Raw genomic sequence first — 19,420 nt, forward strand, 5'->3', positions numbered from 1 at the left:
GTGGACACCCCTACACATTTTGGAGTTTCAGCCACACTAGGTGCTCACAGTTGCATAAAGCAGTACATAGCCATGAAATCTCCATAGACAAACATTGGCAGTACAATTGGTCAAACATTGGCAGTACAATGGCTCATTGACTTTAGACGTGGCACTGCCATAGGAGACCACTTTTGCAACCAATTCAGGTCATGAGAGTTCTGACCTATTATATCTGACCTGGTCAGTGGGAGGTGCTATAATTGTTAAGTGGAACCGTCTAGGAGCAACAACAGCCCAGCCACAAAGTGGTAGACTACGCAAACTCACAGAGCGGGGCCCCTTAGTGCTGAAATGTGAGGAGAGTTAAAAACACCTGTTGTCTGTTATATCATTTACCATGGACTTCCTCTGGAAGCAGCATCAGCACAAGAATGGTGCATCAGGAGCTTCACAAAATGGGTTTTCATGGCCGAGCAGCTATATGTAAGCCTCACATCGACACACATAATGCCAAGCATAATCTGGAATGGTGTAAAGCATGCTGCCACCGAACTCTGGAGTGATGAATCACACTTCACTATCTAGCAGTCTGATGGACGAATCTGGGTGTGGCGGATGCCAGGAGAACACTATCTACCAGAATGCATAGTGCCTACTGTATAGTTTGATGGAGGAGGGACAATTGTTTGGTGCTGTGTTTCAGGGTTTGGGCTAGGCCCTTTAGTTCCAGTGACGGATTTTCTTAATGCTACGGGGTACAAAGATATTTTAGTCAATTTGTGGCAACAGTTTGGGGAAGACCCTTTCCTGTTCCAGCATGACTGTGCCCCTGTGCATAAAGACATGGGGCGACAAGTTTGGTGTAGAGGAACTTGAAGGGCCTGCACAGAGCCCTGACCTTAATCCCATTGAACACTTTTGGGATGAGTTGAAAGAGGGATTGCGAGCCAGGCCTTCTCATCCATCATCAGTGCCTGACCTCACAAATGCTCTTTTTGCTGAATGGGCACAAATTCCCACCGAGACACTCCAAAACCTTGTGGAAAGTCTTCCCAGAAGAGTGATGGCGGTTACAGATGCAAGGGGGGGAAACTCCATATTGATGCCCATGGTTTTGGAATGGGATATCCAACAAGCTCATATAGGTTTGATGGTCAGGTGTCCACATACATTTGGCCAGAAAGTGTATGTCTTTTTGTACAGTCACACTAATGTGTACGGAACACGCAATGGTTTGTCTTTTTCCAGGTTTTTTTGCATTACAGTCATATTCTAAAATTTATAAAATAGATTTTTCCCTCATCAACATATACACAGTACCCGATAATAACCAAGCAAAAACATCTTTTTTATGCTTCAAGCTTGTGGAGTGTCTCATATTCATCTCTGCATATCCTCCCTTGCTCTATAATCTTGGATTGGGAACGTTGCTGCAGAGCCATTTTCAGGTCTCTACAGAGATGTCGATTTCTCCCCAGATTGCTCAGTTTGGCCGGATGGCCAGCTCTAGGAAGATTGTTGGTGATTCCCAACTTCTTGCATTTAAGATTGATGGAGTCCACTGAGTGAGCCTCAGCAAAAAGCTGGAGTTGGAGCTCTACGAACAATTCCTTCAACCTCATGGCTTGGTTTTGAGTATGACCTTATATAAGCGGTGGAATCCAATCAAGTTATAGAAATATCTCAAGCAATGGAAACAGGATGCACCGAAGCTCAATGTTGAGTGTAATAGCAAAGGGTCTTGATAGTAATATCAATGTGATACTTCTGGTTTTTGTATTTGTATAATGTCTGGTTTTATTATGTGGTATTATGTGTAAATGAGGAATCCATTTTAGAACAAAATGTGCGCTACTATGCTATTTCTTTCTGAATTTTTTTTCAGTAGCACACACACAGGTAGGTATGCGTGCATGCTCACACACACACTTCACCCCACATGTTCCCCTGCATGTCCCCTGCAGGGGGCTAAGATTACTTTGTCAGTTGGTTTGAACGTGCACCTCAGGACTGCTCCCTAATTCATCCATTAGCTCCACTGGCTGCAGCACTTTCCTCCGCGTTGGCCTGTAACTAGATCCAGGTAGTGTCTGCTACTTCTCTCCAAACCTCATTGGGGATAAATAAGTGATTTAAGTTGGGGATTCAGTGTTTGTTTTGGTCCTGGCTTCTAATAGCCCTGTGTTGTTCCATGCCCTTATGAAAGTTTGATAATGCAATTGCAGAGGTGAGATTGCTTTTGCCATATAGCTGGAAATCCAATTAGAGCTAGCTGCAGCTGTCTGCCATTGATTGCACACGGTGAGAATTTTCGTGCTGTTGAAAACAAAAGGTGCACTGTAAACTGACAGTATTTGTGTCAAAGCTATTGCCTGAACTTGGGGTTATCCATAAACAAAATGAAAATGTTCCATAACTTTGGGTGCACAATGAAGTTGTCTGCTCATACTTTATGACAAACATGGACTTACTGATATTGTGTCAGTTATCGATAACTATGTTTATGTTTATTGCAGGTGATGCCCAATTCAATGAGGCTATGGGCTACCCTATGGTTCAGAAATGGAAAGTGAGGAGCAACCTGTACAAAGTCAAGCTCAGTGCCATCACATTGTCTACAGGTATGGAGTAGTATGCTCATGTGCCCTTTGTGGGCGTTTTCGTCAGCATGGGCACCCTGACTGGTCAGCGATGCACTGTGTGTTCTGACACCTTTCTATCAGTAACAGCATTAACTTTTTCAGCAATTTTAGCTACAGTAGCTTGTTTGTTCAATGGGAACACACACGCCAGCCTTCGCTCCCCACATGCATCAATGAGCCTTGGCCGCCCATGACCCTGTCTCCGGTTCACCGCTTTTTCTTCCTTGGACCACTGCAGTCTCGACCACTGCAGACCGGGAACACCCTACAAGGGCTGCAGTTTTGGAGACGCTCTGACCCAGTTGTCTAGCCATTACAATTTGGCCCTTGTCGAAGTCGCACAGATCCTTGCGCTTGCCCATTTTTTCTGTTTCTAACACATCAACTTTGAGGACAGAGGGTTCACTTGCTGCCTAATATATCCCACCCACTGACAGGTGCCATGATAACAAGATTATCAGTGTAATTCACTTCACCTGTCAGTGATCATAATGTTATGCCTAATTGGTGTACAGTATATATCTAAGCAATTTTTTGACAACATAAGCAAATATAAAAATCTAATTTACAGAGAGAAAACCATAAATGTTGCCATGTATTTGAGATGACTTACACTTAAGTATACACTGCTATGCATTTACCCCAGGTATTTAAAAATATATTTGTATTAAGTATTTATAAAAAAATAATAATACATCTATTGTCAATGCCATTGATATATCATCTGACGTTGGCACTCAGTCTCCATCAAAGTTCCAATGACATTTACACTACCGTTCAAAAGTTTGGGGTCACTTAGAAATGTCCTTGTTTTCGTAAGAAAATAAATGTTTTGTCCATTAAGATAACAATTTGATGTAATCTTAATGGACAAAAACTTTACCTTTCTTTCAAAAATTACATTTTGAAAGAAAAGTACACAGCATTTATGATCAATTTGATGTTATCTTAAGGGACAATTCTTTTTTGGATCATTAAGATAAATACAGTGTAGACATTATTCATTTTGGAAATGACAATTGTAGCTGGAAATGGCAGATTTTTTATGGAATATCTACATAAGCATAGAGAGACCCATTATCAGCAACATTTAGTCAGTCCTGTGTTCCAATAGCATGTAGTGTTTGCTAATCCAAGTTTATAATTTTTAAAGGCTATGTGATCATAAGTAAACCCTTATATTAGCACAGCTGAAAACTGTTGAGGAGTGGGGGGCCCCGTTGCCCAGCTGAGCAAGAGGAAAAACGCATGAGAGTGTCCAGTTTGAGAAACAGATGCCTTACAGGTCTTCAGCTGGCAGCTTCATTAAATAGTAACCACAAAACACCAGTCTCAACATCAACAGTGAAGAGGTGGCACTGGGATGCTGGCCTTCTAGGAGGAGTTCCAAAGAAACATTTTTTTCTCAAGAAAGGTTTTTGATGGGCCAAAGAACATAGACCCTGGATAGAGGAACATTGGAAAATAAAGTGTTTTGGGCAAAGTTTGATGTGTTCAGATCACAATGAAAAACATTTGTGTGATGCAGACCAAATGAAATGTTATTGGAGGAGCATTTGGCGACATCTGTCAAGTAGGATGGAGCCAATGTGATGGTCTGGGGGTGCTTTGGTGGTGATAAAGTGGGATACTGGTAAAAGGGATCTTGAGTAAAAGGGATATTGAAGAAGGAAGGCTATCACTCCATTTTGCCACGCCATGCCATACCCTGTGGATGGCGCTTGATATGGAGCCAATTTCCTCCTACAACAGGACAATGACCCAAAGCACAGCTCCTGACTATGCAAGAACTATTTAGGGAAGCAGCAGGCAGCTGGTATTCTGTCTATAATGGTGTGGCCAGCATCTCAACCCTATTGAGCTGTTGTGGGATTAGCTTGACCGTATGGTACGTAAGAAGTGCCCATCAAGTCAATCCAACTTGTGGGAGGTGCTTCAGAAAACATGGGGTGAAATCTCTTCAGATTACCTCAACAAATTGAAATTGCTGCAAATGGAGGATTCTTTAACCAAAGCAATGATTGAAGTTTGAATTATTATTTCTATAAAAAATCTTTAACCTTGTCAATCACTATATTTCCTTTTAATTTTGTTATATTTCCTATTCAAACTCATTTCATGTATGTTTTCATGGAAAACAAGTGACCCCAAACCTTTGAACGGTGTATGTTCATGAGATATTTCTGTTTTTCTTTACAATAAATTGGTAAACATTTCTTTAAATGTCTCTTCTCGTTTCATTATGTACCGGTTTCACAGACACTAGGACCAAGTAGGAGCATGGACATGTCCCCCCCAATGTTAGAAGCAGATAAATTGCCCCCCCACACAATAATAATTAAAATTTTGCCAACATTTTAAATGTGTCTCCCCCAATTTGATACTCACTCCTACGCCCTTGGCTGGGACTGTGCTAAATTAGGACTAGGCTTCATTGGTGTCTACAAAACTGGTCTTATGTGTAGATTTATGTGCATAAAGTCCATAATACTACAGTATCTGGAGAAGGGGTCTGAATACTTTCTGAATGTGCTGTGTGTCAATGGGAAGATACTTCTTAGACTTGGTTCATAAGAATGTTTTTCATCATTAGTTATAAATAATTAACTGTAACCTTTTCCATTACATTGAGATACTTTTGAAAATATATTTTTGTATTTTACAGTAGTAGTTCACAACTGCCTGAAAATCTTACTGTTCTGAAAACAGAGGGAAAACACATGCAGTATACTATATATGTCAGTTTCCCTGAAATATGACTAATTAATTTCACATTATTTCACACTTCTCTATTCTTTTCCGAGGCTTCTCGAAGGATCTTAAGACCCTTACTTTAGAGAGCACCAGGGAGCAGCTGCTGTCCTTCATCCAGCAGTACGGCAGCCATTACGTGTCCGAGGCCCTCTATGGTTCTGAGCTCAGCTGTACCATCTACTTCCCCAACAAGAAAGCCCAGCAACAGCTCTGGCTACAGTACCAGAAAGGTGAGCAAGGTGAAGGGGAAAATGCATGTGTCCCAAATACTGCTGTAATCAATGACCTGTATAGCGCACTATCAATACAAATAATTGGTCTATTAAATTCTATAGAAAAAGGGACAATTCCAATGGGTACTATATAACATTCAGGACGATGCAGATAGAAATATGATTCACAGAGGACATGTACATGATTCCTTATCTTGTAACTGGCACAAGACACTAAGATAAATCAAAGAGAATACCATTCATTCCTGCCTTGAATTTCCATTTTTCTCCCCCAACTCGGAAGGACCTGCTTCTTCACAGCAACTCCCAGTGGATATGGGACAGTTAATATTTAATAAATTCTTAATAAGACAAATTCCTTTGCTGCACTGTAGATAATTCAAAAACATTCACCATAGGTATAGTACAAAGTGGTTATTGTTTTTCTTCATTTTTTATGCCAGCAAAGTCAGTGCTCTTCCTACAGCCTATTGACTGGAAAACACACAACATGCAGATATTTATCAATGATGGATTTATTGCACTTAATAGGTAATCAACATTACAAACATGAAATTGCGACACACATTACACAGAAACTCATCTAATGTGATAGTTACATATTTTAAAGTTACAGCCTCCCACAAAAGGCAAAACGTCTTAAAGACACCAAGGTTTGCTAAACACAGAAAAAGAAGAGAGGACCCAATATTTACAAATAACCTACAAAGAGGAAATAGGCTATTAAATGTAATGAAATACATAGACAGATAACCTCCAGTTAAGTCTATTGAACAATCACCGTTCTGAGAGAGAGCCGAACAGGCTTGTTGATCATCACATTAAAACAAGGACACTTGATTTTTTTGTCTTCAAAGTTGTCTTTTTTTTACTGTAAATCATGTAAAAGTAAGGTTTGTAATCTATGTAGTAATATGTCAGTTAAGTTTGAAATAGAAATTGCTAGTGACAGGCTGTTGCATTAACAAAGTTAGCCGTCCATGAAATCTAACACATAAATCCTTTAATTAATCAGCAAATATAGTAAGAAATAAACAACAGTCCCTGAACAAATAACACCTCATCTGAATTTTATCTATTCATTTTATTTTGTTTATTTTTCACTTCAGAATAATAAACAAGGTTTATTGTTATGCAAACCACGGATATGTAGTCGGAAGTTACAGAATAGTAAGAAGGTGCCCCTGGAAACTGATCCAAGGTAATTTAATATTTTTTGTAGTAGTTAAAGTTAGCCTTGAGGAAAGATGCAGTGATCCTAGATTTGTAGGCTTCACTCATTGGCAGGTTGAAGACAGAGGCCGTGGGAGTACAAAACTCCAGTTAGCAACTCCAAAGACATTATATAATAAGCATTCTAATTCACACTCTCATTTTTGTATTTTTTACCACATCATTAGCTGGCTTAGTAACTGTCACACGCCATTTGTTTTACAGTATATCATTTGACATATAACAGTTTCACATGTTGATTTACATGGTTTCCCCTACCCCGAATGTGACAACAACTAATGCATTATTGCAGGCTTTAGTGCAGTGATCCATAAATTCCACTGAGGCAGCGTGAATGGTATATAGATACAGTATTGGTTCCAGTTTGCTCCTACCCAGTTCCACTTCCTTGGGGTCATTGAATAAAATAGTGGCTTATTATGAACTAAACATTACCAGAGATCAGATCATGGAAGAACAATAGTTGTTTGGAATGCAGCCATTATTATTAAAGTGACATATTGACAGTTTCCTACTGTCTTCACACACAAGGACACTATTGGATTTGTAGTGTCTTTCCCTAGCAGGTGGAGGAACGTCTTCTTTGTAGGTACGAGTAGACTTTCACACAGTGGTCCCAGCAGTCCAACACCATCAGCTGTCCTTTTTGCGTGACGGCAACGCCCACAGGGCAGGTCAGTCCCTCCTGGATGAGCACATTGAAGCCTCCCTCTTTGGGGAATTGCAGGATCTCCTTCCTGCCGCTGTCAGTCACCAGCAGGTCCCCATTGGCATCCACACACATGCCTGTGATGCAACGGAAGTCCTCCGTCTCCGAGAAGAAATGGCTAAGCTGTTTGCCCAGCTGACCGTCCATACCCACTGAGCCGATGGAGAAGCCCCCCTCCAGGTGATGCTCATTGTGGCGGTTCTCGATGTTCAGTCCCAACCCTTGGGTGAAGTAAACAGTGCCAGCTGCGTCGCATGTCACAAACTTTGGCCGCACAGCTGAGCATAGGCGGTTGTAGTTGACCACACCCACATTGCGGTCCACTGCCAGGCACCAGAGCTTGCCACCCTCAACATCTGAAACAACAAACTGACCCGAGGGCAATGCAGCAATACCCCAGGGCTTGATTAGCTGGTTCTTGTGGCAGGCCACACAGTGGCCATCAGTAGTGTACACTTTGACTGAGTTGTCATAGTTGTCAGTGACACCGATGAGGCCCTGAGGAGTAATGGCAATAGACAGTGGGATAAGGTTGGGCAGGTCAGCTCCCAAGAAGCTCAGCACAAAGTTGTCTATGCTGCTGGGGTTGCGGCGGATCTCCCTCTGGAATCCTTTGCGGTTGAATATCTGGATGCGGTAGTTGCCCCGGTCGGCCACCAGGACCTCGCCCTGCGGGGTGACACAGATACTAACCGGCAGGTTGAACATCCCTGGCAGGTTGCCTTTGCAACCCATCTTCTTTACAAATTGACAGTGCTGTGGCCCAGGGTCCGTCTTGGCCACGGCACCACCGGGCGAAGAGGGTCCCCCTTCATCCATGGACTTAGACTTAAAGCTGCCTGGTGAGGCACACACAGCCTCTTCAAGAGACATAACCATGTGAATGTCTCTGTACACATCCAGGGGCCCTGCAGCCCTCACCTTCCCACACATGGCACCACCACCAGACACAACTCCAAACTCCAGCAGCCCTTCCTCCTCATCAGCATTCATGGTGCAAGGCTTGGTGGTTAGCTGGGCCACGCCCAGGGACTCTGGCTGTTCTATCATAACAAGCTCGGGGTCCTGGAGTTTGAGCAGTGTAGGCAGGTCAAGGCTGCTCAGGTCCAGCTCCTCCTCAACGCTGCCTGTTCCGTCCTCCTCCAGCAAGGCTATGTCGCTCTGCTTCACCTGTATGGTGAGGTATTCACAGCGGGATATAACCTGCACCTCGGCCAAGTTCAGCAGGTACGTCTGCTCCTCCAGGATCTGTCCGTTCAGCTTTTCCACCTCAGCCAGGGACGCGGCGAAAGTCCGCCGCTGGCGGCCAAGCTCCTCCTGCAGACGCAGCTCAGCCCGGCCATACTCCTGTTGCACAGCTCGGTACTTGACCCGCATATTCTTTGCCATACTGTCGATAGCCGCCTTCTTCTTCTGGATGTGGTCTATAGCTTCACGGAGGGACAACAGCTTATTGCCCAGATCTTTCCGACGCTGCTCAGCAGCCATCCGAATGGGCTGAACAGCATGGCCCTGCTGTTGGTGTCCCTCACCTTTGCAGAGGTTGCAGAGTACTGTACTGCAGTCCAGGCAGTACTGTCGAGGGAGGCGGTTCCGGCAGGATTTACACATGAGTGCGTCAGAGTTTGTGCAGGAGTTGGCACAGTCCAGGATCTTGAGCACAGTGAGGTTGTCTGCCAGCTGGGTGATGCTGCTCATGCGGGACACCCTGCTGCAAAAGGGGCAGCGCACACCGTTGATGGTGCTAGCCAGCAGTTTCTCCAGGCACTGTGTGCACACAGTGTGGCCACACTGCAGAAGCTTGGGACGCAGCTGCTCCTGGTTGTAAGTCTCCAGGCAGATGGGGCACTCAAGGACTTCCCGGAGTAGGTCCGGTTCCAGAGTCGGTGAAGCTACCGTCATCATGTTCACACCTGAATGAATAATATGGATTAAAAAACACATTATTACCAGAATTAAAAACAAAAAAAAAAATACATTTAAAAAACTTCAAGCACCCTTTTCATACTTTGTTCTTTTGTTGGGGACAGTACAGTGGAGGTCTTAGACAGTAATGTTCATAATCCCTCACACTGTATAAACAGAATAGTCACTCAACATACTTTGTAGATACATAAGATTTTTACTACTAGCATAAATACAAGCATAAATTACCAGACGAAATTTGCAGTTAAAGGGGCAATATGTAAGACTTACTGTACTACTAGCATTCATACTAGCAAAAATGACCAGGATACATCTACAGTCAATGTTTTAATTTAATATTTAAAATAATAGGCCTCATTCACCAATATCTTTAGTTTTTTCTTAAAATGTGATCTTGAGAAAGCTCCTAAGAAAAGTCTATGTTAGATTCATGACGTGTTCTTAAAATGCAGAATTGTTGGAACCTATGTTTTTATAATGATGAATCCCATTGTCATCATTAATTAAAAGTGCATGCCAGTTAGCATAGGTAAACACCCTGCCAATCCCCATAAAAGGGCATGAGACTGCAGGGTCATGTGCAAACAGAAATCACACACACAAATTCAAAAGAAAAATTTCGCTGTCAAGAATGCCCAAACCAAAATAAAAAGGACTGGAAATGAAAAAGGCCTTCAGTAGTTCTGAAGTGGAGGTACTGCTACAGGAAGTGAACAGCAAATGGGCTGTCACATTCAGTAGTGTCAGTAGAGTAAATGAAATAACAACAAAAAAGATGTATGGGCTGCTAATGCGACCGACCAACTGACCCACCCACCCACGTTTCTGTATCAATGTCATTCACGAATGGCCAATTAACGATTAAAATGGCCAGTGGCAAAAGAGGATTTGTTAAGAATAGAGACTATACTGACATCTTGAAACTGTACAGCTCTGTGGTGTAGTGAGAAAGACACAGCCTTTCACATGAGCAACCCGGATTCGAATCTTGAAGTGGCTATATTTTCTATTGCGGGCTGGCTGAACTAGGCTTGCGTGGTTTCTTGTTTTACTATATGTATCTAAGTGCCTGAGATATTCCCCATTGAAACTTCCTAGCCAGTCAGTCTATACGTTTGCATTGACTTGTAATCTCGCCTTAGACACTTCTAGTATTATCCTTCCCAGCCAAATCCACCTTTGACTAGCTAGTACAAATTCAGGTCTCGTTCGGTAAAGGAAAACGAGGAAGAGACAAGTCATGTTGTTGTTTAGAGGTAGGATTCTGCCACTTTAATGTTTTTAAAAAAATTGCGAGTGCCTGAGATATTCTCCATTAAAACTTTCTTGCAGGTCAGTCTATTTTCATTGACTAGTAGTCTCCTCATTCTTGCTTTAGACTCTCGCAGTACTATCACAAACCACAATGGACAAGCAAATACTATTCCGGTCTTGCTCAGTAAGGGAAGAGAAGGAGATAAGTCGTGTTATTGTTTTAATTCAGTCTTGTAAACAGGCAGGATTCTACCATGCTCCTTCAAAAGCCTGTTTTTGTTTATGTAAAGGCCTCAGTTAAGACAAATGAACTGTTTTTCACAGTTTCTTCCCCTGAATTTATCTGGTTGTATAAGTGTACACCACACAAGCAATACTTTGTGGAAGCATTTTTTACTTGGATTACAGCAGTATATCTATTTGGTCATGTCTCCAACCTGGCACACTTGTATCTTGCAGTTTTAGCCCACTCTTCTTTGGAGAAGAGTTCATGCTTAGTCAACTTACAAGGGGATTTCAGTTCACAGAAGGGCAATAAAATGTAAGTTCTGTCCGGACCATTCATCTTTTGTTTTGCTAGTCATTCCTGTTGATCGGTCCTATTTTTCAAAGATATCTGAAAAGTAATCATACACAACAACAACAACAGCCGTTTTAACAAGAAAGAAGTGTCGCTGTATCAGACTTGGGGTAAAAGAAAATTCTACTTAGATTAAAAATATGTATTATATATAATATCAGCTGATTTTACCCAATCTAAAAGACTCTAAACCAGTCTAAACCATCTGAAGACTAAGCACTACTCATGCCCATGACATTGAGGCCTTATAACCCCAGGTCCAATTGCTTCTGTTAAATTTGACGTCAGGTCTTTGCCTGAAAACAAACAAACACAGTCTTTAAACCTGGTTTGGAACAGAATATGTATGACTGGCTTTAGATGAAGTCACTGTAGTCAATAGCATCAAGGAAGCCCTGCTAGGCCTATATTATAAAGCTATTTGCATCAGATGTAGAGGCGTGGCCCATTTTAGTGGTTCCAAATACCCACTTGAATTTAGCTACAGGTGTTTTTTTAGATTTTTGTGTCAGCATTTGAAGACTTTACATGAGTGGCATTAATAGGTATGTATTGGTTGTTAACACTGGCTAGCCATGGTTGTGAAACAAGTGTCCTTTCATGCCATTTTAAAATCTGTTGTGATGAAGGTGTACTGTTTCTTTGATGTTTTTGCATTTATGAAATGATGCAAACAAATTGAGTTTTGCTGGTGTGCAAGTGAGCAGGATGAATGAATACTGTTCTATGCCCTTTGTCTACTGTCAATTGCCTTGTACTACAATAAGCCAGATTTTTCTACAGTTTGGTTGTATGTTGGCTGATTATTAACATAAAGTGGAAATAATACCAGTGCCCAGCTGACTGCATGAAATATATCAAAACATGTTGCCAGCAATAGTCTATTTGGTTCTGGCATCAGTAGTAGCCAAAAGACTAATATTAGTCTCACAGTTGTTCTAGCACATACCAGCTTCCCAAAACTCATATTCACAACCAAGCCAATCCAAAAGTAAACATATTTAGGTAAGGCATCCACAAAAGCCGTGTCAGTAGGACATAAAGCACAAGGTCACATATTTTAGTACTGTCCAAACCTGTTAACTATTTTGGAAGTACTCGATCTAACCAGCAAAATGACTGTCTTAGCAGGTTAACTCTTCTGTCTGGAACTTTAGTCCAAACATCGACCACAACCACTGAACTTCAGCAACAATAATAGTTTGGTAAGAACTTGCTAGAAAAAGTTAACTCTCATAACACTACAATCAAAACATTGCAGAGGAGTTGTGAAGGAACATTTTATCCACCGTTCTCCCATTTTCACTATACTACTTAACCTTTGAGTAGATGAACGGCTCAATATTTTTCCAACAGAAATAGACCAATGTCTGAGATACCTGATATAATTATGGACAGTTAATATCATGGGAAAGAAAGAAACCATGTTGTTCTTTGCTGACTATCCAATATCGTTGTGAAGTGGCCGTTGCATCTTTGCTCAAGTTGGCATTGAACAAAGGGGATGCCAGTTGTTTTACCGTCATGCTTCAAAATAGCAGGGCAAGTGTCACGTGGCCAGTTGGCAACTTCGTTTCAAGAATCACAACATTTCCACTTATGACAGCCCTTCTCACCCCACTGACAATTTTTTGTTTGGGTTTTACTTCGTCTCTGTTATTTGCCATACGACTAGACTGATGGCAAACGTCAACGTACACGCACTACGCACAAACACACACTTGTTTTTTGGCATAAAAAACTAACACATTATGTAGACTACATCATGCCATGTGGGAAGCAGTTGATCTCTCGACTAGTCAAAATTTAAAATGTAATTCATTTCTCCATAAAAAGACACTGTTTGATTAAATACATTAAAAAAAAATCAAAATACTGTACCAGTAATAAGTTTGGACATGCCGATTCACTTGAGTATGTTCAAACATTTGACTGCTACTGTAGGTATTGACATAAAAACCTGTTCCCAACTTGATTCACTACAACTGCTGTCCTTCCCAGATTCAGCTACTAACACTACTCCCAGTGTTTCTCCTGATGTTGCTGACTACCGATAGACTACAAAAAGTTCCTTCTTATAACTATATGAAAAGTAAAATTAATTTATGAATAAAATATTTTTTACCTGCAAACCAGCAGAATGGCTTTATTCTCATAAGAATTCTGAACTAGACCTAGCAAAATGAAAGCCTACATTTTGTGCACAAATATCCTGTCTCTCAAATATCCTCAAAAATGTATTGAATCATTAAGAACAATACAATAAATAAATTGAACAATAAACAATTTGTGCTTTATAACTGAAATAAGAGTGATCTGCAGCTTTTACATTACTACAGATAAAACAAAAAATGCATATGGAACAAATCCAGGTTGCCTATGGTCACTGCCTGTGGTCTATTTCCTCTGCATTATCCACTGTTCCATTATATCCTTCATCCTATGTCACTATCAATACTCACCCACATCCTTGCCTAGTAAAGTAAGGTATACACTTGTTATTATAACAACTTATTGTGCATTGCCTTTTAAATATGATTTTCTTGAAATGAATAAGGTCACTGAGGTTCATAGCTCCTTGTATAACAACAAGTCTTCCAGTGTTTAGCCAGCACAGTAATAGCTAAAGTAAAGAACCTAATTTAATTGAGACACTCTCTTTTGTTGCTAGGGCTTATTTTTTTGAAAAAAAAAAAAGAATCAGGAGAGAAAAAGAATCAAATAAAAAACAGGCACATTTGTCTTGCACCTGACATTGTATGAATGACTAGCTAGTTTGGTAAAATAGTAATGCTAACTAAGCTTGCTTTGCCTAATATCTATGTTTCTATCCCTGTGTAACTGGCAAACAAACTGCCACTTCCTTGAATGTAAGGTTCTCCAGTGACTGAGGTAGTCTCTCCAACTTTGGTGCACAAATGTTTTTCGCACAGCTGGTCTGCATAGAGTGGTGGAGTAATTGTCTGGCTCGAGGCTAGCATGCTCAGTGTTTCTCAAGTTGTGCATGCAAACAGCACAAGCTCAATATCCATAAGAACAGTTTTGTACCCCGCCAGATTATGTATATACCAAGCACATGCGATTCATGTATCTAATGAAACTAGTCTAGATTTGTGTATATTCTTTTTAAATTATATTTTTTACCTGGGGGTAATGTTTAAAATCAATGCAGCAGAAAATGCTGGGTACCTTGGCATAAAATAGACTACATTTAAAAATGCTTTTCTCAATGCAACAGAGAATAAATTATAACCATAAATCAATAGGACTCAAGCAAAAGAATGCATCATACTAAAAAGTATTAGTTTGAAATCAGCTTTTTTACAGCAATCGGCCAATACCAATTATTAAATTAACTGATTGCTGGACTATATACACTGATAATACAGTTGCACCTGTATTCAATCAACATGGAGGGGTCTCGACATAGCTCAGTGGTCATAGCAGCTGGCTCTACATCCAAAGGTTATGTAGCCATAGATCCATAAGGTCGAAGCTACACATGAGCTAGGACAGAAGCTATATTTATTATAAAAATGTGCCTACTCATTCAAAACCAGGGACATCGCTAGGACTTTTAGCAGGGCTCTGAAGCAAGCTCCCTTCTGTAAATAGTAGCTAACGTCTCCCTATTATCAGCCTTTTCTGGTGGTCTGAGTCCTCTCAAGTTAAAAATATAAATGCACTGGAAAACAATGGTAGGTTTTGATAATAAATAAACCCTTTCAGCTAGCCTATGACAATGACAAGATTGAAAAAATGTAATGTATGGAAATTGTTTTAGACAAGTTCAGTGGTCAGTCTGGTTTTCTTTTCTGGAAAGCAAGAAAGCTAGCTACAGCTTTCTAGTAGACACTTCAGAGAAGATCGTAAGCCAAATGGATTTATAATGTAATTCAACAAAATAGTTAGGTGGCCGATAATTGGGTTTGGTAATTATAAGCCGATAAGTCATTTTTTAGGTATGTCGCTAACCAACTACATGTAAATATTAATATTTCAACTGAAATCTTAAAAATGACAATTAATGACTAGCAAAAATTTTTACGCCACTAATAAACAAAAACATAAATGACTTGAACAAATGATTACACGGTACAAGAAGATGCATTTCAAAATTGCTGTTGGATATGCTGATCATAGGGGGTCTACAAGATCAGTTATGTTAAATTCTTTGGTTTCAGCAAAACACAGCTGCAAAAACGTGCGTGTTTCACAGAAACATGTTTGTTTGGGTTTGAAGTCTTCAACGTATTTCAACATTTTCTATTCAGAATAAGGGATATATGGTTATTAAAAGTTTTTTTTTTTGGATAATAATTTTTTTTATTACTTTATTCCAAGATGAATAGGCTAATGGCTAAATCTGTTTTGAAGTGATTCAAAGAAATCACGTTTAGAGACAGAACATGTATGTAGATGTTCATTTACCCAGTGGTGCAGTGGTTAGAGAGTTTGTCTTTAGAATCAGTCATGGTGGCTTTACAGCTCGTGTCACAATGTTATAAATTTTTCTGTGTAGTGCACATTAATTTATATGAAAAGGTCATGTAACAACTATTCTGTTGAATACATTTTGTCATTCATGGTATGACAGAGTGTGTATGTATTTATAGTTGTGTGACGGCTATAAAACTATGTGTGGGTTAACATTTAAGAGAGAAAGATGGTCAAGTTAGAGAAGGAAATTGAACCGGGATGAAAACACAGGGTCTGCTGGTAGTCTGATCAATTCTGTATAGTGCCAAATGCAACTTTTACCCTACCATCACATTTTTTTATGAAATTCAAAGTAGGCAACAGAACATTTATTAATGGAACACTTGTGAATCCCAAACAAATCTCTCTCAAAATAAAATCCAAAAAGTATTTTGGCAGCATAGTACAGCCATTGTTGTGCCTTTTGTTGGTTTTGGATGGATGAGAACAAAGTGGACTTTCATTTCTTTATTTGGATAGAATTTAAGTAAGTCATAACAGATCAGTATCTAACACAAACTGAGACAGGTATACTTTTAGCCAACCTTGACCAGAAATAACCTATTTTAATAGATTTTACACCCGTTGTTAATCTAAAAATACATGATGAAAAGACATATGGGGATCTTAAAAAAAATCCTGGGGGAGTAAGCCCTGATCCCCTTAAAGAGGCGTAGCCCCCCTGTCCATGAATCTCTAGTGACATCCCTGAACAACATTATATCTCAAGAATATCTGAAGGCTTTTACCCATGAATATGATTGAGATTATTGTTCTGTATTGTAGCACGTGATCTTCTCACCCTCAGGCAGCAATGCATTAAAAACAGACATGATTATGTAGTGGACATCACTGCATGGGCTCAGGAACACCTCCGAAAATCATTGTCTGTGAACACAGCACATCGCAGCATCCACAAATGCAAGTTAAAACTCTTCTATTCAAAGAAGAAACCATAAACAATATCCAGAACTGTCACTGGGGCCGAGATCCTTTAAGATGGACTGAGGTGAAGTGAAAAACTGTCCTGTCAAAGCAAAATGTGAAATTATTTTTGTGAATCACGGACGCCGCGTCCTCCAGACTAAAGAGGAGAGGGATACTCAGCGCACAGTTCAAAAGCCAGCATCCGTGATGGTATGGGGTTGCATTGGTGCACATGGCATGGGTGACTTGCACAACTGTGAAGACATCATTAATGCTGAACAATATATACAGGTTTTGGTGCAACATAAGCTACCATCCAGACACCGGCTTTTTCAGGGAAGGCCTTGCTTATTTCAGCAAGAAAATGCCAAACCACATTCTGCATGCATTACAACAGCATGGCCCCATAGTAAACGAGTGTGTGATAAACTGGCCTGCCTGCATTATGAAACGAAAAAAATGACAAAGGACACCCCGAACTGTTGAGCAGCTGAAATCCTGTATCAAGCAAGAATGGGTTCACTTTCAAAACTACAGCAATTGTCCTCAGTTACCAGCACTAACAGAGTATTGTTAAAAGAAAAGTTGAACAGTGGTAAACATGCCCCTGTCCCAACTTTTTTGAAAAGCTGGCATCAAAATAAAAATGGGTATGTATTTTTCCAAAAACAATAACATTTCTCAGTTTCAACATTTGATATGGTGTCTTTGTACTATTTGCAATTAAATATAGAGAAATAATTTGCACATCATTGCATTGTTTTATGCATTATATACAGCGTCCCGACATTTTTGGAAAAGGGGTTGTATGTCATAGGAATTAATTACCCTTTTAAGCAGACATGCAGTTCGGTGTATTAGGGTTTTAAGTACCTTTCCATTGGACATGCATACCCTTCAATGACGCTATTGGTATTGCTGTCAATATCAACTAGATGTTAACTGTTGTTAGCTAGTTAACATTAGCATAACACTGATTAATCAAGCGGTCACCACAAGTTCATTGCAAATGATAACCGCATCTCCATTTTGAGATGACGCATCTCTGCACAGTTTTTGCCAAAGCAAATATATATATAAATTGAATAACGGATCATGTCGTTACATGGTGCTGCGTTGATCCTAGCACGAGCTAATGCTAGCCCGTTTGGACAGTGCAGGCCTCCCCAAATCGCGATGTGACTTTTACTTTGGGGCAGCCTGGTAAGAATGATGTTGAAGTCAAGCAAAACTTATCATAACGATCTACGTTTATTCAGTTGACATCTTGATCTTGCATAATATCTTACCTTAGTTTGAATATCAGGTCTGTCTGTTGTGTGGTGTTGCTGCTACTGCTTCTATAGCGAGACTGCGACGCAGACGTAACGCCAGCAAACACTTTTCCCCACCGCATCTATTTTCATTGGCTCATGCATCTGCAGCTGGTAGACAGTCGCGAATTGGTTGGCAGTTTATTGCAGTAGGTCTGCAAAATGTATGTATTAATTTATTAGGTTATTTTTGCAAAAGGGTTAGGGTTAGGGTATTGTATACAATTGTATGATGTTTTATTTCTACAACACACTATCTCTTGTTTTAGCACTTACATGTGTGCATTCCTCCTTTTTGAATGTTGGAAATTACTCTAATAATACTATAGATTTGTGTTGTTAAAATGACTCCAGTATTTATCATGAATAAATGTGAGTCATTTGAGAGAAATTGAAGACTGGCATTATACAGCTCCGGAAAAAAATTAAGAGACCACTGCACCTTTTTCTTTCCTTACCAAAGAAAGTCGAAAAGGAAGGTTTTGAGTGAAGAGCAGAAGAGTTCAATTTGCAGTGGTCTCTTAATTTTAACCCTTCTGTTCCGCACTCAAAACCTTATTTTTCGACTTTTTTGGAAAGAAAAGAAAAAGGTGCATTGGTCTCTTAATTTTTTCCGGAGCTGTATGTAACATAATCCTCTTAAACTTGTAACAATATATACAATATTCTTGTACGCACAAATATATACAGTAAGAAAACATACTATTCTTTGAAATTTGAAAGACATTGATCTCTGACAGTAAGCCTACAAACATACCAGCATGGGCAGATGACTGTGTGCAGCTGTTGCAACATATGTATGGTGGTGCATATGAATAAAAGGTGTACAACCTCTGATTGCCGGTCACCATGAAAAATAAACACTACTTAATTTTTTCGTTTGTAATCAGCCGGGCAAAAATAAATAAAGAAATAAAATGCTTTTTAAGATGTGTTTTCTTGAGTTCACCCCTTTCCACCACTGTTTAAAGATAATACTTTAACCTGGCCACTAGATGTCAGAAACGGTCTAATCATTACAAAATCAATGTTTAGCAAGCTATAGCAAACATCGTGTGTATCAAAATTGCAGTTATGGGGAAAACATTAAATACCTTCACATTCATATCAGTTAAAAGTTTCGTTTTAATTCATTTAATATTCAAAAGGTACATTTATTATGGAATCATAATGTTTATCTACTGATAACTGGAAGGTAAATTAAAATGAGGGATTAATGAGCACCTGCTACAAAATGTACATTAGGCTATGTTTGCTTTTAGGCTATGCATTAAAATGTTTTAATCTCTAAACCTTCCCAGTAAGCTTTTAATATCTTCTCAGCGTATTAAGCCATTTGAAATCCAATAGGCTTTTGAATCACTAAACAGAAACCTTTTGTGTTGTTG

General features: G+C 39.9%; 2 protein-coding genes across 3 annotated transcripts in view; one reads left to right on the forward strand and one right to left on the reverse strand.

Moving 5' to 3' along the window:
• Window positions 1–19,420, forward strand: part of LOC105014997 (astrotactin-2) — a 410,989-nt gene that overhangs the window by 312,723 nt on the left and 78,846 nt on the right. For both annotated transcript variants that reach the window (XM_020053557.3, XM_034296748.1), the window contains exons 15-16: window positions 2,499–2,603; window positions 5,429–5,608. In XM_020053557.3, coding sequence (XP_019909116.1) covers window positions 2,499–2,603; window positions 5,429–5,608 — 285 coding nt within the window. The remainder of the gene's footprint in view (window positions 1–2,498; window positions 2,604–5,428; window positions 5,609–19,420) is intronic.
• Window positions 6,111–18,118, reverse strand: trim32 (tripartite motif containing 32). Its single transcript, XM_010877767.4, has 2 exons — window positions 18,009–18,118; window positions 6,111–9,466 (listed from the first exon to the last, which is right to left on the reverse strand). The coding sequence occupies exon 2, from the start codon at window positions 9,456–9,458 to the stop codon at window positions 7,404–7,406; it is 2,055 nt and encodes a 684-aa protein (XP_010876069.1). The 5' UTR covers window positions 9,459–9,466; window positions 18,009–18,118; the 3' UTR covers window positions 6,111–7,403.

This window comes from Esox lucius, chromosome 14, assembly GCF_011004845.1.
Source record: "Esox lucius isolate fEsoLuc1 chromosome 14, fEsoLuc1.pri, whole genome shotgun sequence".
NCBI classification, from domain to species: domain Eukaryota; kingdom Metazoa; phylum Chordata; class Actinopteri; order Esociformes; family Esocidae; genus Esox; species Esox lucius.

Coding starts and splice junctions, on each gene's coding strand:
- trim32 (XM_010877767.4), bottom strand. CDS start 9,458: ATGATGACGGTAGCTTCACCGACTCTGGAACCGGACCTACTCCGGGAA.